The following is a 23,314-nucleotide window of genomic DNA, read 5'->3' on the forward strand; positions in this document are numbered from 1 at the left end:
TAGGGAAGATAGAACAGATTTGATGAGGGTGACCCTGCCAGCATAGGATAGCATCCTTCGCTTCCACCCTGATAATTTCTTTTTATACCTATCCACTACTGGCTGCCATGTTTGCTTACGACATGGGTTGGCTCCGAGAGGCAACCCTAGATACTTAAAAGGTAATTTATGACTCTGGCAATTGAGTAATTCTGCAAACTCCTCAACTAGCCCATGATCAACTCCCACCCCACAGATCATACTTTTATGAAAATTTATCTTCAAACCTGAGACCATTTCAAAGCATCTTAAAATTCGTTTGATAGCCACAATTTCAGCCCACTCAGCCTCGCAAAATATGATAGTGTCATCCGCGAACTGAAGATGAGACACATTAACCTCACTAGAACCCACTTCCACCCCTTTTATAATTCTCAATTCCTTAGCTCTTTTCAACAAGAGATTCAGTCCTTCAGCAACAACATTGAACAAGAAAGGGGAAAGGGGATCTCCCTGTCTTAACCCTTTTTGTGGACGAAATTCAGTTGTAGGTGAGCCATTTACTAAGATGGAAATTCTAGCAGATTCTACACATTCCTTTATCCATCGAATCCAACGTGAACCAAAACCAAATTTATCTAACATCTGTAGCAAACATAGCCAGCTAACAGTGTCATATGCTTTTTGAAAGTCCAGTTTGAGAATAATACCCTTCTTCTTTGATGTTTTCCACCAATCCACCACCTCATTGGCTATAAGCACCCCATCTACAATATTTCTTCCCCCTACAAAAGCAAATTGAGCCTTATCAATCACAGCGGGCAGGACTTGTTTCATTCGATTAGCCAAGACTTTGGACAACACTTTATATGGGGAATTTATTAGACTGATGGGTCTATAATCGAGAAAAGATGTTGGATTCTCCTTTTTAGGGATAAGAGCAACAAAAGAACAGTTTACCCCATACCCTAATTTACAATTACTGAAAAACTCCTCCATAAACTTCATAATGTCACCTTTCAAGAATTTCCACCCTTTCTGAAAAAATAACATATTAAACCCATCTGGGCCTGGGGCTTTGTTTCCGTCACACTCTTTTATTGCAGACCATACTTCTTCCTCTGTAAATTCTTTCTCCAGAATATTGCCTATTTGGTTAGCATCAATCTTCTTAAAAACACCTCCAATACTTGGCCTACTCCTCCAATGTTCAGAAAACAGATTTTGGAAGTGAGAGCAAGCTGCTTGTTTGACCTCTGAAGGTTCATCCACTTCAACCCCATTAACCACAACAGAGGCAATCATGTTTCTGTTGTGTTTCTTAGTGGCCATAATATGAAAGAATCGAGTATTTCTATCTCCTTTCAACGCCCAGTCCATCCTCGATTTTTGCACCCACATCCATTCCTTTCTCTTGCTAAGTTTCCAAATCAAACCCCTTATCTCCTTTCTTTGACCCTCTTCTACCTCAGTCAGCACCCTCAATTCAGATTGTAAATCCATAGAATGTAACTCATTTTCAGCTTCTTTCAACTTTGCCTCTACATCACCAAACACTTCCGCATTCCACTTTTTCAAAGCTACTTTTAAAGCCCTCAGCTTCTCCATAATTATAAAACTAGCCCAACCTTGTGCATAAGTTGAATCCCATACTTTATTTGCTTCAAGAAGGAACTTAGGGTGTAAAATCCAAGCATTGATAAACTTGAAAGGCTTTGGGCCCCAGTTCCTATCATCTTCCATCAGCAAAATGGGGCTATGATCAGAAAAGAGCCTTGGTAACCCCCATACCTTATATCTGTACCATTCTAGCCACTCAGGGTTAACTAAGAATCTGTCAATTCTGCTCCAACTTTGAGAATTACCCCAAGTATATTGCCTGCCTAACATTGGGATATCCACCAGTTCGAGATTGCTAATGAAAGTACCAAATTCCTCCATGCCTCTATCCCTCCTTATACACCCTTTTCTTTCACAGATATTTTTAACTTGATTGAAATCTCCCCCTAAACACCAAGGATCAGAGAAGACAGTTTTCAAATTGGATAGGATGCCCCATAACCTCCTCCTATTCATATCTTCATTAGGAGCGTATATATTACCAATTACACAGTTAATACAAGAATGCATGATACCTGCCAAAAGGATGAAATTTCTTGAGCAGCAACACTTCTGTAGTGAGAAAGTCATGGGATTCCAGATGCACAGAATTCCTCCTGCACTTCCTTCCGCATCCACTTCCATGTACTCCACCGAGTCACTAGGCCACAGAGATCTTATCACATTATCATCAATGTTTGATTTTTTTTGTTTCTTGCAGTAGAACCATATCCACATTTTTCTGCCTCAGAAATTCCTTTACTCTTCGCCTTCTATCATCCCTTCCCAAACCTCTAACGTTCCAGGATAGAATCTTCATAGAAAAATAAATACACACTAAAGCCTCCTACCAAGTGCTTATTAAGCATCTGGCGCCACCCCTTTTGCTTTCCTTCTCTCCATATCTTCAATTTCCATCTGTATTACTCGGTCCACAATTTCTGCTTCTTGCCCATTCATTTCCAGACCCAAAGTCTTTCCCAACTGTACCGTAGCTTCTGCTTCCTTTCTGATTCTGTTTTGCTTTCGTAAGGCATTCGTGATGGATAAACATATGATGAAGATGCCATTGTAGCTGCTCGAACAAGGGCTCCTCGTTGAAACCCATTCCTAAATGGTATTCCTTTCTGCCCATTTTTTCTCCAGAATTTTCCAAACTCCCTGCTTTCATTAAGCTGGGCCTCTGCTTTCCTATCCCAAACAGAAGCACCAGGTTGATGTATTTCTTCTTCTTCATCACTTGGGCTGGATTCATCTTCGATGTTATCAGAAGCCTCACCTTCTTCTATTGGGTTAGCCTCCTTAACAGAACTGATCTTTGCCTTATTAGGCCCCAGACAATTCCCATCAAATTGGGCTTTACTCAATACTACTTCCAGAGCTATAGCAGGCCTACTGACATCTTCTGAACTTAAACTTCTTATAAGCCCATGAGGCCCATTAGGTGTCTCTAGTATCCCACCTCCTCGTCTTTCACCCCTGTCAACCTCCCTTTCTAATGGTGCCTGCAGACTGACATTGAGTGCTGGGTGGACAGCATCATGGTTGCGAATTCCTATCTCCACGCCTGTCTCGTTAACCACCGAAACAGAGTCTGAAGGGCACGTGTGCTTGTGTCCTGCTCCCACCACCGCCTCTTTAGACTTCTTACTATGTGCCATGTAAAGGCTTCTCTCCACGTCAGCCCCAATGTTTCCTGCGTCGTCACCTTCACTCCTGCTTGCATGGTGAGTTGCAGAGCAATGGTCACCCCTATCCAGGGATGTTGTTAACAAATCCCTTTCTTCAACTACTCGAACAGGGTAGGATCTACCATCTTTTTCTAGAATAACCAATTTGTCAATATGTTCCAGATGAGATGTACATATTCTGATTTTCCCACACTTCAGAGACTTCATACTTGATACATTATCATCAAACTCCACAACTACACCACACGCTTCACCAATTTTCCTGAAGTTATTGACATTCCATAGATTGGGAGGCATTCCAAAGCAGCTTAGCCAAACCAGTCTTTCATTGTCTACCTTCACACCTTTGTTCCACTCAAAGATTGATTCACACCACCCCGATAACCAACCTCCATAACTGTTCAGTAATTTCTTCATTTCTTCTTTAGAGTTAAAAGTGATAAACGCATTTCGGCCTCCTCCTTCTCTAAGTTGTATGTCCTTCAATCCTCTGTTATGACATTCGATCTTGAAACCATCAAAGTTGCAATGAGGTTTAAGCTTGATTACTGCACTCAATAGTAGCCAACCAATGGCATATTCCTCCGCTTGAATTCTGATGTGATTATCACTACCCGACCTCCCTCCTTTTAAAACATCCGCATAAGAGTGTCTCCCTCCAATCCCAGCGCCAGACACTGTTGAGACTCCATCTGGTTTGTATGCTCTTGGTCTCGGATTAATCAGATTCTTTTCTTTTCCGAAATCTGCTTTTTTCACCTTCAAAGCTTTATCGCCGCACCATACTCCATTGGCTTTCTGAATTGCAATCTCCGCTGCAATAGGACAGTCGTATCGTACGAATCCAAATCTGGTTTTCGTTGCTTTTCTTCGTTTGTCGGGGATGTAGAGACATCCTTGACCACTCCAAAGTTGGAAAATATGGTGTACAAACCTTTAGGATTCATCAAATGTGGGATCTCATCAACAAAGATCGTGTGCAGTTGTGCTGCCGCCCCATTTCTACCTTGTCGTCGACGGAATACTGGATTCCACCCACCTTGTTGTCGTTCCATTATTACTTCATATATTCTTAATACAATATTAACAATTAAACTGATGTATTAGACACACACATAAGATTGTAAACTGTATGATTGTATTTAAAATTTTAAAATTGACATGAATTTAGAAAAAAATCAAAAGTTGAGAGAATTGATAAAAAACAAAAACATAAACAAAAACAAAACAATAAAATTGAATTTACAACGTAACTGCCCATATAGTTGATATGGAAGTATTTTGAGGGGGGAAAAAAAATTGAGATATTAACACCAATTCCCCCCTTCTCTTTGTAATAATATAGATAGATAGGGAGACGGATAGATAGATTTTATAAATGAGAAATTTTATCATATGCCTTAGTTGCGCTTTTTGTGATATTTGTGTATGATACATTATGATGTTAATTATAATTTGGTTATAATTTAGTTAAAACTCATTGTGCTGTTAATTATGACCTATTGTGATCATAGTTATGATATTATTTTAGCTATGATTCAAAAGATTTTTTGTCATAACTTATGTCATATTGGGTTATGACTCAATTTTTTTTTTTGAAATTATAACTGAAAATGATCTAATTATAGATTTTGTGGTAATCAACACCACAAATGTCTCAATCTTAAAAAAACAAAAAACAAAAAAAATGTCAAGCATAACCTTTTATAAATATTTTTATAGAGCAACTTGAAAATTTAAAAATATTTTACATTGATAAAGATTCAATCAGTTAGTTGCCTTGGAAAATTATATTATGTGGTTTTCATATAAATACATAAATAAAATAAAATAAAAATATGGGTCATTAGATTTAGATAGGATGAATGTTAGTCATTTGATGAGTAAATAGCAAAACTAAGTAAAAAAAGTAAGGTGATTTTCAAAAAAGTAAAGTAATTTTAGTTAATTTTCAAATAAAAAAAATGTACTAATTTACCATTTGTTACAAACATATTTACTATTTGGTATTCATCCGCTTATTATTTGTTATAAATAAACTTACTATTTAAAATATTACATACTAAACCGGTCACCTTCATTTTTCGAAAATTGTGCCATCTTTTTTACATTTTAAATATATAAATCTAATGACACATGATATTTAACTATTTCCCCTCTATATTTTGTCTAATTATGATTTGTAAAAAGTAAAATAAGATGTAAATATTAATTTCTTAAATTTGTTAAAATTTAGTAATTTTTTAAAATAGTCATTGTTGTCAAAATTTAATTTTGTAAACAAAATATTTTTAAATTGTAAGTTGTTTAAACTTAATTTTAAAAATATTAATTTAACACCTCAAAATAGTAATTACTATTTAAGTTTTTGATATTCATATTTTTATTTATTATTTATAAATTTTGTATATTTTATATAAAAATATATGAATTTATTGTAAAAAAATCTTTTAGAAACTTTTATAGATTCATAATTTTTTTATCAATTTTATATCCATAATGAAATATTTTTTTCTTCAAAAAATTCTTTAGTTTTCTTCATAATATTTTTTAAAATCTAAAATATTGTAAATCATAAATTGAAAATAAAATCGAATAAACTAACTTAGAAAGACCTCTCATTTGTCAATATTTATTAATGGTAATAAATGAATACATGTACAATTTTTTAGTCCGGATCCTCTGCCGTTCTTTTCTACGGCGCGTCCTGTAGTGCCCCAAAACGACGTTGTTTTGGGGTAAAATTTAAAAAAAAAAAAAAGCAGGTCAGAACCAGAGGGGAGCGAGAAGAAATAAAGCAGCCACAAGAAGGCTCTATTTCAGTCATCATCTCTCTCTCTCTCTCTCTCTCGCTCTCTCTCTCTCTCTAAGCAAAACCCACATCAATTAGAACACATTCATGGACTCTACAGCCACAAGAATGCCTTGTTTCATTGAAGAAGACGATGCACTTGCCTTTTTTGCACACATGGAAGCTAACCACAAACTCCGGCCTCTCATCACCCCACAAAAACAAAGCCTCATATAAGCATTTACATTTATTTACATGAAAATAAAAAATAAAAAAAAAAAACAAAAATCCTCAAAATGGGTCTTCTCTTCTTTCTCTTGTGCTTCCCTCAAATTGGCCCCTCTTCTTCCCTTAAACACAGTGAATAGAAAATAAAATAGCAAAATCTCATTTTTTTCCGATTCTATCCTAAACCCATCTCCAATTAGTAAGACCATATTTTGTAGAGCAAAAAGAATTGGTCTTTCCCCAAACATATATAGAATTTTCCGTGATTAAACAAATTTTTTCCAGAAAATTCAACTTTCCCATAAAAGGGTCTTTCTTGCAAAGAAAATAAGCCTCCAAGAAATGGGGCTGGTGTTCTTCGTAGAATCTATTAGCATCATAGAACTGTCCAGATCTGGGGAAGAAATCTGATGCTACCTTTTCTTTGCAAGGAGGATGTGTAATAGAGTGGCCTAAACACAAAAGGGTGTGGATGGCGGTGGCACCTCGGGGACGATGGCACTGGGAGGGGTTGTGTAATAACCCCGACCCACAATTAGCCACTAATCGGTAATTAAGGATGCTAATGAGAGGATTAAAATAAATTTTGGTTTATTATGTAATTTGCACAATAGTTGGCTTTCTATCTGTTACTTGTAGAAATATCTGTTTGGAATTCCGCTTTAATATGTAAATTGAAAGCTTTATCGGCATCTGAATTCGGAATTAGTTGCATTAATATGTTATTTGGAATTTTTAGAATGCTATGGCATATTTTATTAAAAATTGGTTCAGTTTAGTAAAAATCGCTTGTGATTAAATTGAGCCTTGATGGGAACTGTTTTGGATTAATTGACTTTCGTGCTAACCTGAATAAATTAAGGTTACTAGGTTTGATTTAATTGATGCATGATTGGTACCTAATCTAATCCTATTAATAATCCAAGATGTGATTAAGTGTATGGTGTGCTAAGGCCTTGGTGATGTTGAGTGTAGGGGATCACAACCTTCGTGTGTGTTGGAGCCTTGCATGCATAACCACGTAGGCATTTTTGAGGAGAAGTGAGGTGTGTGTACGTGTGTTTTCAGCTTGAGTGAGGGAATGTTTACATTTTACTTATTTGATTCTTTATTCTGAGAGAATTCAAGCTAGAGAGGGAGAGAGAGAGAGAGAGTTGGCCTCAGAGAGAGTGAGAAAGCTCAGGGTTTGAAGAAGAGGAAGGAGGCTAGGAAGATTCATCTCTCATTTCTGAAAATCAAAGCTCTAGGTAAGAGTCTTGAGCATATTTTCTACAGCTAACTTCCATGCATCATGATTTCAACTCATCTTTGAACCAATTTCATAAAATTAGCAAGAGAAGTGGGTCTTTGAGGTTGTAGATGACTTGCATGTGCACTCTTGGAGATTAACCTTTGGTTCCTTCGTTTTAAGTTTGAGTTTTGAAGTCATTGCTAGCATGTGAGTTCATACCTTGCATAATATTCTGGAAATTCATGAGTTCATAACAACCATTTGCATGTTTTGAGGAAATTAAGAAAATAGTTTGGAAATCCTTCATGCAAGAGCTTTTGAGTTCAAAATTGGTAAATTCACGAGCTTTGAGCAAAAGAGTTTGTAAACAACCATGTGTTCATGTTTTAGAAAAGTTTTCGAGCTTTAAAAACAAGCCATGCATGAGTGTAGCCATTGAAATCGCATTTTGAAGCTCAAACTCTGTTTTTGAAAACCAAGAATTTTACAGTCCGCTCGAGCGAGGAAACCTGCGCTCGAGCGGAGAATGCGAGCTCTCAGTATTTTTCTCAGACTTGAGCTCTCCGCTTAAGCGACCACTTGGACGCTCGAGCGAACCCTTTGTATGTTGTTAATACACTCGAGCGTAGAAGTTGTAGCTCGAGCGTGGATTTCGACCAACCAGTACTTGCTCACCCTACGTGGCTGAAATGTTTTCAGGTGTACATATGTGAATGTGGACTACGACGTGAAGTTCTGTTCGGAATCGTGTACGGTGGTTTAGTTATTTGTAAGCCATGAGTCATTTATGTTATTTACTGGCCGTGTGCCATTCTTGTAAGGGTTACACCCTTGTGTGTGATGTAAGCCTCAGGGCGTTCAATTTAATTTTTAACATTTGTGTATGTTTTTAATTACAGAACATCCGTTGGATTTAAATGTTGTATCTAGGAATATATAATATCGGATAAACACATATATTGTGTAACTATATTATATTCATTTGCATGAGGGTTGTTATCTTTTGTTCATCGGTATGTGGTTTATTCACGTGAGCCAGACCATGTAAATTCGAGACGTGACATCTTTTCTTGCACAAAATCCACTAGGGTAAGCACAAAGCCCAGTAGAAAGATTTTAGCAAAATATATACATGTTATACAGTCTCCTGAGATGAATGCATATGCTATGTCATGCTCAAAATATATTTCTTTATCATTTGGAAATCTTGTGCACTATGCAAATTGGAAAACACAACAATTCAATAACTTCAATATAATTCAAGGGGTGGTAATACGACTCAGATAATCTCTAGGTAAGTGTCTGCAAGTAGGCATATCAAGCACTGTCAATCGCCACTTTATTGATTTCTAATCGAAAGGCACGTTGTACCTCATCCGCACGTGTTTTAAGTCTTTCAGCATGGACACTCAGGCCAACTTAACCAATACCAAACTGTATCTCCTATCTAGACTTACCAACGTATTTACCCCCAAAAAAATCAAGATGATCTTGTTTCACAAAACAATTCATTTCTGAAAGTGATAATTTTCAAATGCAATTCGAAATCAATGATAACGAAGATGAAATGGAATGGCAATGCAACATGTAACAATGCATTATAATAGCTCCATTTTCAATTCCACCACACAATCTTCCATTGTGATCAAATTCTTACATCTCTTCTCAATGCAATTTCATACTATATCTTCCGAGAGATAAATAGCAATATCATCATACATGCATTCTCCATAAGTTAATCATCATTTTCAAACTTGGTCGTTTCAAGACAAACCTATAATATGCTATTCATCAAGCTTCAAAATTAATCATTTCTCATTTTTCAATGGAATCCCTCATTAGATACAAATGTATAAATCCATCCATCAATTATTCACCATAATAATTTATCAAGCATGAATTTCATAATATCACAACATTTTTTCCAAAAATTCCCAAATTTCTAGGGTTTCCACCAAAACTAGACTTTTTCTATTTTTTTTAAAGGATTTTTTCAAAACAATACTCACACTTAACAACATAGCTTATATTCTCAAAAGTTTAGGGAAATATAGAGAAAATCCACCTTTAAAACCATTTAGAGCTCATGAACCCAAAATCATAGTTCAAAATATGAGAGAAAGGTTCCAAACAAGCATAGATTTGCAAAAACATATATATAACTCTAAGAATGTTCCTACCTCAAGTTGGGGAGAGAAATGAGAGAAAATCCTAAAATTCAACATCAATGAAATCTTGATTTGATCGGTGAGAAGTAGCCCTCGTCGCCCTCTTCGATTTGGTGTAAAAATCTCTATCAAAATCTTGATAGTTTTTGCTAATCTTGGAGGGAAGTTTGAGTTTTGATGGGTTTGTAGAGAGATGGAGGAGAAAAGAAGAATATTTATATATATAAAGAGAGAGAGAGAGAGAGAGAGAGAGAGAGATGAAAAAGTGTGTAAAACACGTTTTTGGCATCAGATTTGAGGAAGAGAGCTCGAAATTTGAGATAGACATGTCAAAAACTACATGAGTGGTTCAAATTCTGCACGAGCGTATTCACACACCTCTTATGAGCAGTTTGAATAGTAAGTTTAGTGTAATGAAGTAATAAGTAAAAGCTCATTAAGTAGTAAGTGGACTCTAGTAAAGTAGTAACTAAAAGCTCATTGAGTAGTAAGTGAAACCAAAATTGAGTAGTAAATGAAGTATAATGAAATAGTAAGTGAAAGCTCATTGAGTAGTATGCAGAGTCTAGTAAAGTAGTAAGTGGAAGCTCACTCAGTAATAAATGGATTATAGTAAAGTAGCAAGTGGAAGTTTAATGAGTAATAAATGAAACCAAAATTAAGTAGTAAGTGAACTTGAATAAAATAGTAAAGGGAAGTTCATTGAATAGTAAGTAAAACCAAAACTGAGTAGATAGTTGAGTCTAGTGAAGTACTAAGTGGAAGGAAGCCCATTAAGTAGTAAGTGGAAGCTCAATGAGTATTTTTTAACTTTTTTGGGACAATGACAAATTTGATGAAGTTGTAAGTACAGTCTAACTGAGTAGAAAGTGTAATTTAATTAAGCAGCAAGTCAAGTCCAATTAAGTTGTGTCTTATTGAGTAATAAATCATAGTTGATTGAGTAATAAATGAAGTTTGACTGAGTAGTAGTGGTGATCTGATGGTGATGGTGATGGTGGTAGTGGTAATGGCGATAGTGGCGATAGTGGCGGTAGTAGCATGATGGTGGTGATAATGGTAATGGTGGCAATGGTATGGTGATAATGGTGATGGCAGTAATGGCATGGTAGCGTTATTGGTGGTGGTATTAGCAGTGGTGGTAGTAAAGGTAGCAATGATAGTGGTAGTAAAATTTTAGCAGTGTTTATAGCAACAATGACAATGATGATGAAGGTGGTGATAATAGTGGTGGTAGTAGTGGTGGCGGCATGGTGATAGTAGTAGTGATGGTGATGGTGGTGGTAGTAGTAGTAGCAGCATGGCGGTGGTGGTAACAGTAATGATGGTATTGATGGTGGTGGTGGTGGTGGTTGTGGTAACGGTAGTTGAGTAGTAAGTCAAGTTTAATTGAGTAGTTTATAGAATTTTATTGACTAGTAAATGAGATTTAATTGCGTAGTAAGTCAAGTCTGGTTGATTAATAAGTCAAGTCTCAATGAGCAGGATAAATGAAAATTATTTAGTATTTTTTATAAATTCAAATATTTATAAAAAAATCCCTAACATGTCCAAATAATTTAATTTACTAGTAAGTGGACCTTTATTAAATAATAAATTATGTTTAATTGAATAATAGTAGAATTAGGTTTTAAATAATCATATAAATTATTTGTATTTGCAAAATGATAGCACATTAGTTGATGTTCAAGTAATTTATGAATAATATTTTGTGATGATATTATAAAATTACTCCTTTAGTTTGATTTAGTTTTAAGATTTTTATAGTTTGATTCTAAATTCAGAAATAAGTAATCGTTTAGTCATTAGTTTATTCTTAAACAAACCAAATTAAATTATGCTCATCCCTAATAATGAAGTTTATTACTTAATATGACTCTATTTACCATTTGTAGCGAGTTAATTTTCTACTAAATACAATTAATCTTATAGGTTTGATATAATTATGCTCCTAATCAATAACATAGCAAGTTATAATCAAATATTACAAAATTCATAACTAGACATATAGTACACATCCAAAAAAAGCATGTGTATTATAAAATTTTCCTATAAACACAAGAATAAATACGAATGTACTGTATATGTTTCAATATTAAATAAATAATATCATTTTTTATTCATGCAACTAACAAAATACTATTGAGAAATTTGGTAAATTTTATTTAAATTAATGAATTTTAAAGAAAGTTTAATATAATTATGTCAAATTTGATGGTACTTAATATATTTTTAAATCTTAAAAAAGATTAGTCTAATTTTTTTATACAAATAATTTTATCTAAAAATATTGCATAAAGGTCATATCACTGAAAAATTATTTCTTACTATAGGAGTATCACATGACTGTATTTCTTATCAATCACAAACAACCATACCCCAGTTATTCTCTAATCATCTAACACAAAATTATAAATTTTATCTCTGTCACAAATCACAAAACATCTAAAATATCACATAACCATACCCCCATGATCACCAAATAGCTTCTTGAAATCACTGGTTAGTTCAAAAATAAATAAAAAAAAATAATTGGTCAAGTCATATCACATCACTGGTAAAACCGGTTACTCCCCGTGACATAATCCTGTAGATTAAAATACTATGGTGTGTTTAATTGGATGGACTAAATAATGAGAGATTAAAATTCATTGGATTTGAATCTCGGAATAGTGAATCTCTCGGATTATTTGGTTAGATTGGATGTGTATTTCATATTTGTTTTCTCATGAAATTAGATATCTGGAAATGACTATTTTTAGTAAATCCAATATTTGGTTGGACAGACTGGACAATATAAATAAGCAAAAGACTATTTTACCAATTTTCAATTGTTTACTAAGTAATAACAATATTAAACATATCTTTAATATTTTAATTATTTTTAGTTAGATTAAATAAAAAATTATTTTATTTTATTTTATTTTTTACACAATTAAATAAATTTATTTTTTAAAAATTAATTAAATAAAATATCAATAAAAATATATGTTATTTTTTAATTAAAATTTTAAATAAATTTATTTTTAAAAATAGTAATTATTAAATAATAAAATTAAATAAAACAACTATTAAAATTTAAATAATGAAATTAAATAAATTATAAACAAAATTGTAAAATAAAATATCTATAAAATTTATTTTAAAAAATTAAATAAATAAAACATCAATAAAAAGTTAAATAAAATTATTTTATTTTTAAATTGAGACATTTAAATTTTATTGAATTTTATTAAATATAATACATAATTAAATAGTAGAGGGTCAAAATGATCATTTCACCACCTAATCCTAACAGTGAATAGTTCCCCGAAAATTGTCACACTCCCTCCCCTAAGATACAATAGTCTCTTATATGGGGGATAAGGAGTCCAGCCAAATATTATGTCCAGCGAATTAAAAAAAAACAATTACTAAATTGAATGTTTCTCCCAAATTACAATCCGCACAATAACTAGTCTTCCTATTATTCCTCCAATCAAACACAACCTCCGTGTTATCATGATGCATGAAAACCTCCCTTGATGTACTGTCGTGACATAATCGTGTAGATTAGAATACTACGTTTTGTCGTTTATGTATTGTACATGGACAGCCAATTGCGTTTAGAGCCGTTGGACCCAGTTGCCATTGCAGACTACAAATTTAAAGGGACATTCGACTGTTCAAAGTCGCGTATTGAAAAACCTAGGCCTTAAAGCTCAAAACTAAATCCAAAATGGCTGGCTTTCCATACCAAAATAAAATTTCAGTCAAAAACTATAGGTCTAATTGGAGTACTATTATATTATATATAAATTGAATGAAATAATAAAATAAACTTATAGTTTGCTTTTTATTTCAAACAGCAAATATACTACTATATAGAGTTTACTAATTTATTTATTTATTGATTATTTAATTGTACCTTTATTTTATATTGTGCCTACTTTTTAATTTGTTAATCTTGGAAAGTCGTCATTCCCACTCTGCTTTGTTCCGAATATACTTTCTTCTTTGTTTTTATCCTACATAATTATACTAATGCCCTTAGAATTTTAATTTTTTCAGGATGTGTATTTATGTGAAATGGTAATAATGTAATTATGTGTAATAAAAAATAAAAAAGGAGTGTATTTATAATGAAGTGGAGTGGAAGTAGCAGCTTAATCCTGTTATGCTAACAATTGTACTTAGGTAATATAATCTTATTTGGCATGTAAAGAAATAATTTTTCTTATGACCAGACTTCCTCCAATCCGATAATTGAATTAGAAAAATTAATTGAGTGGCTTTTAATCCTCTATGACAATATTAAAATTATTCAAGATTTACTATCATACATCATAAACACCAAATTAAACTATTAAGTGAGATCTACATGTTCTCTATCTCTAATCTCGTAAATACCAGACTAACAATTTAATGGATCCCACATGTTTTCTTCAATTTCAATCTCATTAATAGAATTTGCCTATCCAAAGTTATACTAGTAAAACTTTTGTATAGAATGATAGTGCAACTTCATACTTTTTTTTTTTTTTTTTTTAATTTGAATTTTAAATCAAAATATCTACGACCATGACTTGTAATCTTAAAAATATCACTGTGATATTATAAATAAATTGTGTTTTATTGGTATGAAATTTTCGTTTGTAGATTATCTTAGACAGAACCAAAGCTTCAACTATGGCGCCTATTAATTAATAAATACTTGCTACAGTGTGGCTGAGCTACACCCCGTTTGGACTGAGAATCTGATAATTTTTTTTCTATTCTTTTGCTGATTAAAGAATTGTTTATATCCAAAAAGTCCATTTTATGGTACTCATTCCAAGTAAAAAAAGTCCTGCCAATTTGTAGTCAAAAACTTCATGATCTCACTACTTGTGCCAAGTAAAAAGCATATTTTACTAATCAATTACACCGAGACTGCCTCAACTCCGCATTTATGAATCCATACATATTAATTCTCTGACTTATAAAAACCATACAAATGTCCATTACTGAAAAAAATAAAAAATAAAATAACTAAACGGGATGAAAACTATATGTATTTTGATAATTGAATGAGTCAAAAATGTAATAATTTATATATAAGACGGATAATATGATATTCACTAATAGCTAAGGGGTCTAGGTATAATAAATCCTAAATTTTTATAGTTAGAATTTTAAACTAAATTAACCAATTGCAGATGAACATAACCCTGAACATGTTATTTGTAAGTAGAATACAAAAATTCTGGTGGGGGGCCTAGATTAAATAAATATATTAAATCATTCTTACTTCATGGGTTCGTGCTTCACGTTCCCTTTGGATAATTCTCCATTTCTCAATTCCATAAAAATATGGCAAATCATATTGCTAATTCCACAAAAACATAATTTTCATTAAAATTTAATGCTATATTTTCATAAAAAATTATTAATGGCTCACTTTTCATTAAAGATAGGTTACTATGGCGTATAATTAATTTTAAAAAATAACGCTTAAGTTATTTTATATTGGACTTTTACATAATTAAAAAAAAAAATACTATTTATTATCATGTTTACTTCACTTTCATGTGTACCCCATCAATAATTCTAGGATAAATTATATTTTGCTCCCTTATATGTTTAAGCTAATTTCTGGTCATTAAAATTTATTTTTCTCCACTTTGGTTCATGTTTCAAATTTTTTTCACTTTACTTTTAAAACTAATTGCTGTTAAAAAATAAACAGAAAATGACACATTGACAATCACGTGGCATAAAAATATTTTATTATATATGATTCACATATCTAACATAAATTTAAACTCTAATATAATAATATATATATATATATATATTTTTTTTTATGTTATGTGACATTTATTGCTTCATTTTCTATCTAATTGTGAATAGAAATTAGCTTTAGGAGTAAAGTAAAAAAAATTTGAAACATAAAGGGTTAAAATAAAATAAAAAAATAAACTTTAAGGACAAAGTAGAAAAGTAACCAAACGTAAAGAGGGCAAAGTATAATTTACCCATAATTGTAATATGTATATGTAAGGTCTATCATATTTTAAAAATGATGAATCCATAAAGCCACATATAAAATAAATAAAAAGTGAAGTTATGGTGAAATATTAAAGTGATATGGTGTAACCCTCAAATTTTATATAATTGCAAATCAGTGAGAACGCAAGCGAGAAGACTGAGATTATGAATTTTTTTTTTTTTTTAACGTATATATCTCACTACCATTATATTAGTTTATAATTATTTTTTTTCCTATTTATTTGAAATCACCATTTTATTCAAAAGAAAATATCAAATAAATAAAAATTTGAAGAAAATAATTAAAAATGAAGTAGAAGTGAGAGCGTGCAATTCTGTAAATTATTTCTATTTCTCATTTATATAATAGAAAAATCTACACTAGAAAGCATTGAAAAGTTGTGCATGGTCTTGTTTTCCTTATATAATATTCCTCCGTTTTACGGAAGCTCGTCAAGATTGGCAATTCTTGAATACACAAATGGCTGGCGGTCATATCTAAGATTAGAATTATACAATGGAAAATTCCTCCGTTTTACTGAAGCTCGTCAAGATTGGCAATTCTTGAATACACAAATGGCTGGCAGTCATATCTAAGATTAGAATTATACAACGGAAAATGCATGAGACGCCAGTGGGGTTGCTGGGTCCCTTTTGATTGGTCTAAAAAAGTTTTTTTTTTTTTTTTTTTTTTTCATCCATTGGCAGCCCCCCATGTGGAGGTTGGGGGTTGCTGCCCAGCAGGACTCATAATATAATATAATTTCCCAACCACTATAAATATGCTAAACCAACTAACAAAATGAAACACAGAGCAAAGGTCTATAGGAAAAACAGATACAAACTAGAGCAGAAAACATGGAACTACTCTCCAAGTCTGTTTTTTCTGTAGCATTGCTCTGCTTTACCAGTTTCGTCCTCTATCTCTTCAATAGATTTTATGTGACGCCTCAGAGGCTTCGATCAAAGCTTCGTAGCCAAGGCCTAAGAGGTCCTTCACCTTCATTTCTGCTTGGTAACATTCCTGATTTCGTCAAATTCCAACCCAAAGACATCAAAGCTCTTACTGGAGATGGCAAGGCCACGCACGATTGGGCTCGTTTCACCTTCCCATTGTTCGAGCATTGGTCGAGTCAGTATGGTATGTACTAACGAATTTCTCAAACCCATTAATTACTCCACCACCTGCTCATGCAATTCACAATTACAAATGTTGATTTGGTGTGGATTTTGACAGGTCGAAGATACCACTTTGCTTTGGGTACATACCAAGTGGTTTACATTACTGATCCCCAATTGGCCAAAGAAATAAGCCTCTCCACATCATTGAAATTGGGAAAGCCTTTTTTTCTACAAAAGAATTCAGAAACCTTGCTTGGTAAGGGCATACTTACCTCAGATGGAGAGTTCTGGGCTCACCAAAGAAAAACCATTGCTCCTGAGTTCTATGCCGATAAAGTTAAGGTACTAATACAATACTAACCTCCACCTCTCATCATAATGTCAGATAATTTTTCAAACAAAATGATTAAATGGGAAAAATATGATGCAGAATTTGGTGCACATAATGTTGAACTCTGCAAAGAAACTAATTGACACATGGGAGACTGAAATAGAAAAACAAAGTGGGACGGCAAATATAAAGGTTGATGGGGATCTGCAGAGCTTTGCTTCAATTGTCATCTCTGAAACTTTGTTTGGGCATAGCAATTCCAAAGTCATCAATGAATTGCAAGAAAGGTTCAAGCGTCTCGAAAGGGCCATGAAAACTCCAATCCTAGTTGGCGGGATTCCTGGTTTGTGGTAAGTGTTTGCGTTTTAACTTCCCTCTCTGCCTCGCATAAACACAACTTACTGAATGCTTACCGACTTGTCAGTGGCAATTAAACATCAATCGACTGTTTTGCGATGCTTATTTTGGGAAATGGTTGTTATTTAGGTATGTTCCAACGAAGAGCAACATAGAGAAATGGATATTGAAGAAAGAGATACATTCACGAATTATGCATATTGTCAACGAGCATTCATCTAAGGTAGAAGTGCTACAATCGATCATCAACGGAGCTAAGATGAGTGCTCCAGGACCTGCTGCAGTAGAACAACTCATAGTCGACAACTGTAAGAATGTTTACCTAGCAGGGCTTGAAAGCACAGCAAACACTGCAGCTTGGACCTTGATGTTGCTTGCAACACATCCAGAATGGCAAGATCGTGCCCGTGCGGAGGTCGCTGAAGTTTGTGGAGAAAGCTTGCCGGATGCCGCTATGCTTAGCAAAATGAAAGTGGTGAGTATACGTTCAGATGCTCAATACATGTTCAAGTTAAAAAAAAAATTAATGCTCCTAATATATATATTCAACAAAGTTTTGCATTAGAAATTTGTGGATGACTTTTTTCTACCATGCACAATCTCTTCATTCGTAAGATTTGTGAAAGCTAATTGTGTGTTCCTTTAATTTGAATTGTAGTTGACAACAGTGATCCAAGAAGCATTAAGACTCTACCCTCCTGGCCCCTTCATAGCAAGAGAAACCCTAGAAGATATGAAATTCGGAGACCTTGAAATTCCAAAAGGTGTTGGTGTTTGGGTTGCTGTGATGCCACTTCACCATGACCCTGAACTCTGGGGTCCTGACCCAAGCAAATTTAATCCAGAGAGGTTTGCTAACGGCATAGGAAGTGCTTGCAAAATGCCTCAAGCATATATTCCTTTCGGCAATGGTCCCCATATCTGTGCTGGACAATTATTTGCAATGCTAGAGATAAAGGTTGTCTTGGCTATCATCCTATCCAAATTTTCCTTTTCCCTTGATCCAAATTATATCCACTCCCCAGTAATGGAGAATATTATACGACCAGGACATGGAGTGAACCTCATAATGCACAGGTTAACTAAGTGAATCCTTGAGAAGTACTGAATAATCGTATCAACAACGGAATAAAAGAAAATGATACTTGTGTGACTATATATATACATATATATATATATATTCTAGAGGGGAGGTGAATAGGAAAACTCTATTATTTTTGTTTCTATGTCTTTAATCCCAATTCTCTTTGTAATTTTATTGGCTAGCAAATGATATTCCCCCCCTTTGCAGTTCATTTAATTTCAATGTTCTTTATAATGAAAGTTATTGTACTTGAGTATATGTTTAGGCATCTTTTCAGGAGTGACTTTCAAGTCAATTTATTAACTTTTTAATTTATTTGAATTAGATTTTCTCTTTATTTTTTATACTTCTTTTCGTGATAAATAACATAGCTAACTTATGTAACACTTTCCCAAACCTAAGTCCATTTTAACAATATTATAGTGGTTTGGCACATTCCCAATTACCTTTGTCACCATTGTCTTTGGTCAAAATCATTACAATACCAATAAGAAATAATCATGCTATGCTATGAATACAAATAAGATCTTATCCCAAGTATGGATATCCATGGAAGGAATTGTCATCTTGATTCAGGTCTCGTTTGGAAGTATACTATTTTAGTAATTTTTTGACTTTCTACGAAATGATATGCAAATAAGTAGAAAGAATAATGTGACAACTTATAATGACATTTTTAACTTTTTGGCTAAAATGTAAAGTTGACAAACAAAACATCATTTTATCTTAAAGTCTAATTTTTTTAAAGACAATTCTAAAATTAAACTTATATATCCTTGATAATTTCATTTTTTAAGTTATAATATTGGAAAAAATTAAGTTGATAATTCCCACAAACTACAGTTCCTACCAAACCGCGTCTCTCACAGAATGTATAAAAATTGCTTCTAGGGTCTCTTATAAGAGAAGTTATTAGTTGGTCTTAGACCATCGTTTAAATATATTGTGATTGGTAAAAAATGTGAGATTCACGATTTTGTATTGAGTAATTGCGGAATAAAAGAAGGCATGATGAATTATGATTGATAAGGAGTAAAGCCACGTGACGCCCTAGAAGTAACAAATAATTTTTCCTGTTATAGAAGGTATGGATTGATTAGGTAAAAGAGAATAGAGATCATAATAAGAGCTAAACAATTTTTCTCAAAGTGAAACTGAATTATCAACTATTATTATTATTATTATTATTATTATTATTATTACTATTATTATTGTAAAAGTGCTAAGAGTTTGTCATGTTTTCTACATTTTTTAAATTTCAAGTGTATCTTCTCAAATTTACTATATTTTCTAAAAGTCATGAAAAATCTTATATAAACCAATTATCTTTTATTTTTGAAGTTGAATACTCAAAAATGATATATCTGCTTCCATGAGTCTTATACAAATATAAACAAACAGTTTTCTTTCTTATAAAAAAATATATAAAAAATAAAAAAAATAAGATGCCACCCTATTTTTTATATTGATAATGATTTAAGAACAAAAAATAATTTTTGTTTCTTATTTCCTGTGTCTGCTTACTATATACATAATATTTACAGTTGTCCATCATGGATCAAATCACTTTGAATAATTTTAGTTAAATCTTAAAGTTGTATGCATTCATTTGAATCTAAGCAGAGGAAAGCACATGTGTTTTTTAAAATAGAGATTTATGCTGCATCTCAAAATTTCACAGGTTATATTCATACAATTTTTTTTTGTTTAAATTATACTTTATGAGCACCTGAGAGATAGGTTCAGTGGTTAGGGATCGGCCCAAAAACGCTTTCACCTAGCACTACTACAAAAATAGTTAAAGATCACACTTTGACCAAAAAAAAAATATCTCACTTTTATTGGAAGTGTGATAAAAAAAATTAGATTGATATTTTAATCACACTTAATTTGATTGAGTGTGATAATATTCATTTTTTATGTCACTTTTCAATTAAGTGTGATTATATATATATTTTTTTAATCACACATTCTAATTAAAGTGTGATTATATATACACTACTACTTTTTAAATAAGTGTGATTAGATATATATTTTTTAATCACACATTCTAATTAAAATGTGATTATTTATATATTTTTTAATCACACCTTCTAATTAAAGTGTGATTATATATACACTACTACTTTTTAATCACACTTTTTAAATAAGTGTGATTATATATATATATATATATATTTTTTAATCACACATTCTAATTAAAGTGTGATTATTTATATATTTTTTAATCACACCTTCTAATTAAATTGTGATTATATATACATTACTACTTTTTAATCACATTCCACTACAAGAAAAAACATCTTTGGCGATTAAAAAAGCACATTTGGTCGCTGAAAGTATAGGTCTTGGCGACTAAAAAAGCATTAGTAGCCAAAAGTAAAGATTTTTGGCGACTAAAAAAATTTAGTAGCCAAAAGTATAGGTTTTGGCGACTAAAAATCTGTTTGGTTGCCCATATATGGCTTTTACAGACTAAAAAAATTTTAGTAGCCAAAAGTAAGGCTTTTTGGTGACTAAAAAAAAATTAGTAGCCAAAAGTGAGATATTGGGTGACTAAAAAGATGTTTGGTCGCCAAAAGTGAGGCTTTTACTGACTACAAAAATTTTAGTGGCCAAAAGTGAGATTTTTTGGCCACTAAAAAAAATTTAGTAGCCAAAACTGAGGCATTGGACGAGTAAAAAGATGTTTAGTAGCCAAAAGTGAAACTTTTTTGCGACTAAAAAGAAGTTTAGTTGCCAAAAGTGGTAATTTTAGCCCGGGAATTAAATTTTTTAACGACTAAAAAATAATTAGTAGCCAAAAGTATAGAATTGGCGACTAAAATTATGTTTAGTCGCCAAAAGTGGTCTCTTTGTTTTTTCTAGTAAATAATTTATTTTTACATAAATTATGTTCAATAAAAAATAATTATCTTTATATATATACTTTTATATTAATACGGGTCTATGTACTATATAAATAATATATGTTGCACATATAATCATATGGTGCTATAGAGGTGTAGTGGAAAGAGTGTGTTGTATAAGGTTTATGGTGTGAGATGGTTGATGGTTCAAATCTCTCAGAAGAGTATATGAGAAGCTAGTGAGTGTAATACTTTTTTTTTATCTAAATATTTTTAATCACACTTAAAAAGTGTGATCTAAATGTTATTAATCACACTTAAAAGGTGTGATTAAAAATGACCCATTTTAATCACACTCTCAAAGATCATACTTTAATAAAACTTAAAATGCGTGATTAAATAACATACATCACACAAAAAAAGTGTGATCTTTATCTGTTTTTGTAGTAGTGCAGGTTCGATCGTTCATCGCCCCTCAACATAACGCCCTTACATGTTGCCTCAAGCAATGTCATAACCCGGGATTGGGGACTCGTGGAGCATGCGCAACCCCTTACTTTTTTGTAACCAAAATATATATATTTTTTATAAACTGTAATATTTTACATGGTACTTTAATAATCAAAGAATGGTATCAAAATTATAATAAAATAAAATAAAAACAAAAACAAAAAAAAAACCACTTTCTTTGGTTTATTTTTTAAATATGTTTTTCGATTTTTGGTTTGTCATATTTTCTTAGTTTTGGTAATTAAGGATACTAAAATTTCTTCATATTTTATATTTAAATTATAATTTTACATGAAAATATAATATCTAATAATCTAAATAGAATTAAAAAGTAAAATATTGGTAAAAAAATTTATAAATTCAAATATGTACTGATTTTTTATTATTATATATTTTTTGTTATTATTATTATTTAATGTTAATAATTTTTTTTCCAAAAAGAATATATAACAAATTATTTTCTTAGTGTATTTAAATTAAGTGAATCTAAATCTAAATGAATAATTAATAAATAAAAAGTATTAAATTAAATGAATCTAACAAAAAAGGATTATTTAAAAAAACAATAGTGTCAAAGATTTTAAAAAAACATAAAAACTAAAATATTCCAACCAAAAGTTTGAAAAAATAAAGCAAAGCAAACACTATAAACTTCTCTTTTTTAAAAATATTTCTTCACTAATCTCTAATTTTACACAAATTATTCACAAATTTATTTCAATTTTAATCAAATTAATAATCTTATTAAAAAATGGTGCATACACACAAAAATATAACACTAAACATCTACATTATGACCAACTATTTAATTATGAATAATTAACTTCTCATTATTACTTGTATTATATTGTTACAAAAGATTTTACATATTACTTTTGTGATATCTTATTCATGTCAATGTCTACATATATAAATATATAAATATACATGTAATTTTATATATATTACAATATTCATACATTGTCATGGATCGCTTTAATAATATAGTTATATTTATTAGGAAAAGATTACGGAATTGTATATTATTCGCTTATCAACTTATGTTCAATATATATATATACGTACATGTCATACAAAATGTGTCGACAACAAACACTTTTAATAACAAACTAAGACTTTGCAAAATATTTCTATCACGACAATAATTGTACTTTTTTTTTCCCTTCATACAAAAAATCACATTATTGAGAGAAAATAGATTTTGAAATTCATAACAATATTATATTGCCTCAAACTCTTGCTCAACAAAATATTTTTATTACAATGAATTATAATGGTGAGCAAGAAGAAAAATAAGAAAATTGTGAAACAAAAACTACAAAACATTTATTGCAACATGCTCCCTAAGTAAAGTTAGACGAGCTA

General features: G+C 31.8%; 1 protein-coding gene across 1 annotated transcript; it reads left to right on the plus strand.

The window, feature by feature from the left end:
• The first annotated feature begins 16,151 nt into the window (after nucleotides 1-16,151).
• LOC114259832 (cytochrome P450 714C2) lies at nucleotides 16,152-18,806 on the plus strand. The gene is made up of 5 exons (XM_028199864.2): nucleotides 16,152-16,837; nucleotides 16,934-17,160; nucleotides 17,249-17,499; nucleotides 17,636-17,981; nucleotides 18,165-18,806. Exons 1-5 carry the CDS (start codon nucleotides 16,555-16,557, stop codon nucleotides 18,594-18,596), a joined length of 1,539 nt encoding a protein of 512 aa, XP_028055665.1. The 5' UTR covers nucleotides 16,152-16,554; the 3' UTR covers nucleotides 18,597-18,806.
• The last annotated feature ends 4,508 nt before the right edge of the window (nucleotides 18,807-23,314 follow it).

This window comes from Camellia sinensis, chromosome 3 (assembly GCF_055761805.1).
Source record: "Camellia sinensis isolate YWXY chromosome 3, ASM5576180v1, whole genome shotgun sequence".
NCBI classification, from domain to species: domain Eukaryota; kingdom Viridiplantae; phylum Streptophyta; class Magnoliopsida; order Ericales; family Theaceae; genus Camellia; species Camellia sinensis.

Coding starts and splice junctions, on each gene's coding strand:
- LOC114259832 (XM_028199864.2), top strand. CDS start 16,555: ATGGAACTACTCTCCAAGTCTGTTTTTTCTGTAGCATTGCTCTGCTTT. Junction 17,161..17,248: donor TCTATGCCGATAAAGTTAAG/GTACTAATACAA, acceptor AATATGATGCAG/AATTTGGTGCACATAATGTT. Junction 17,982..18,164: donor TGCTTAGCAAAATGAAAGTG/GTGAGTATACGT, acceptor TTTGAATTGTAG/TTGACAACAGTGATCCAAGA.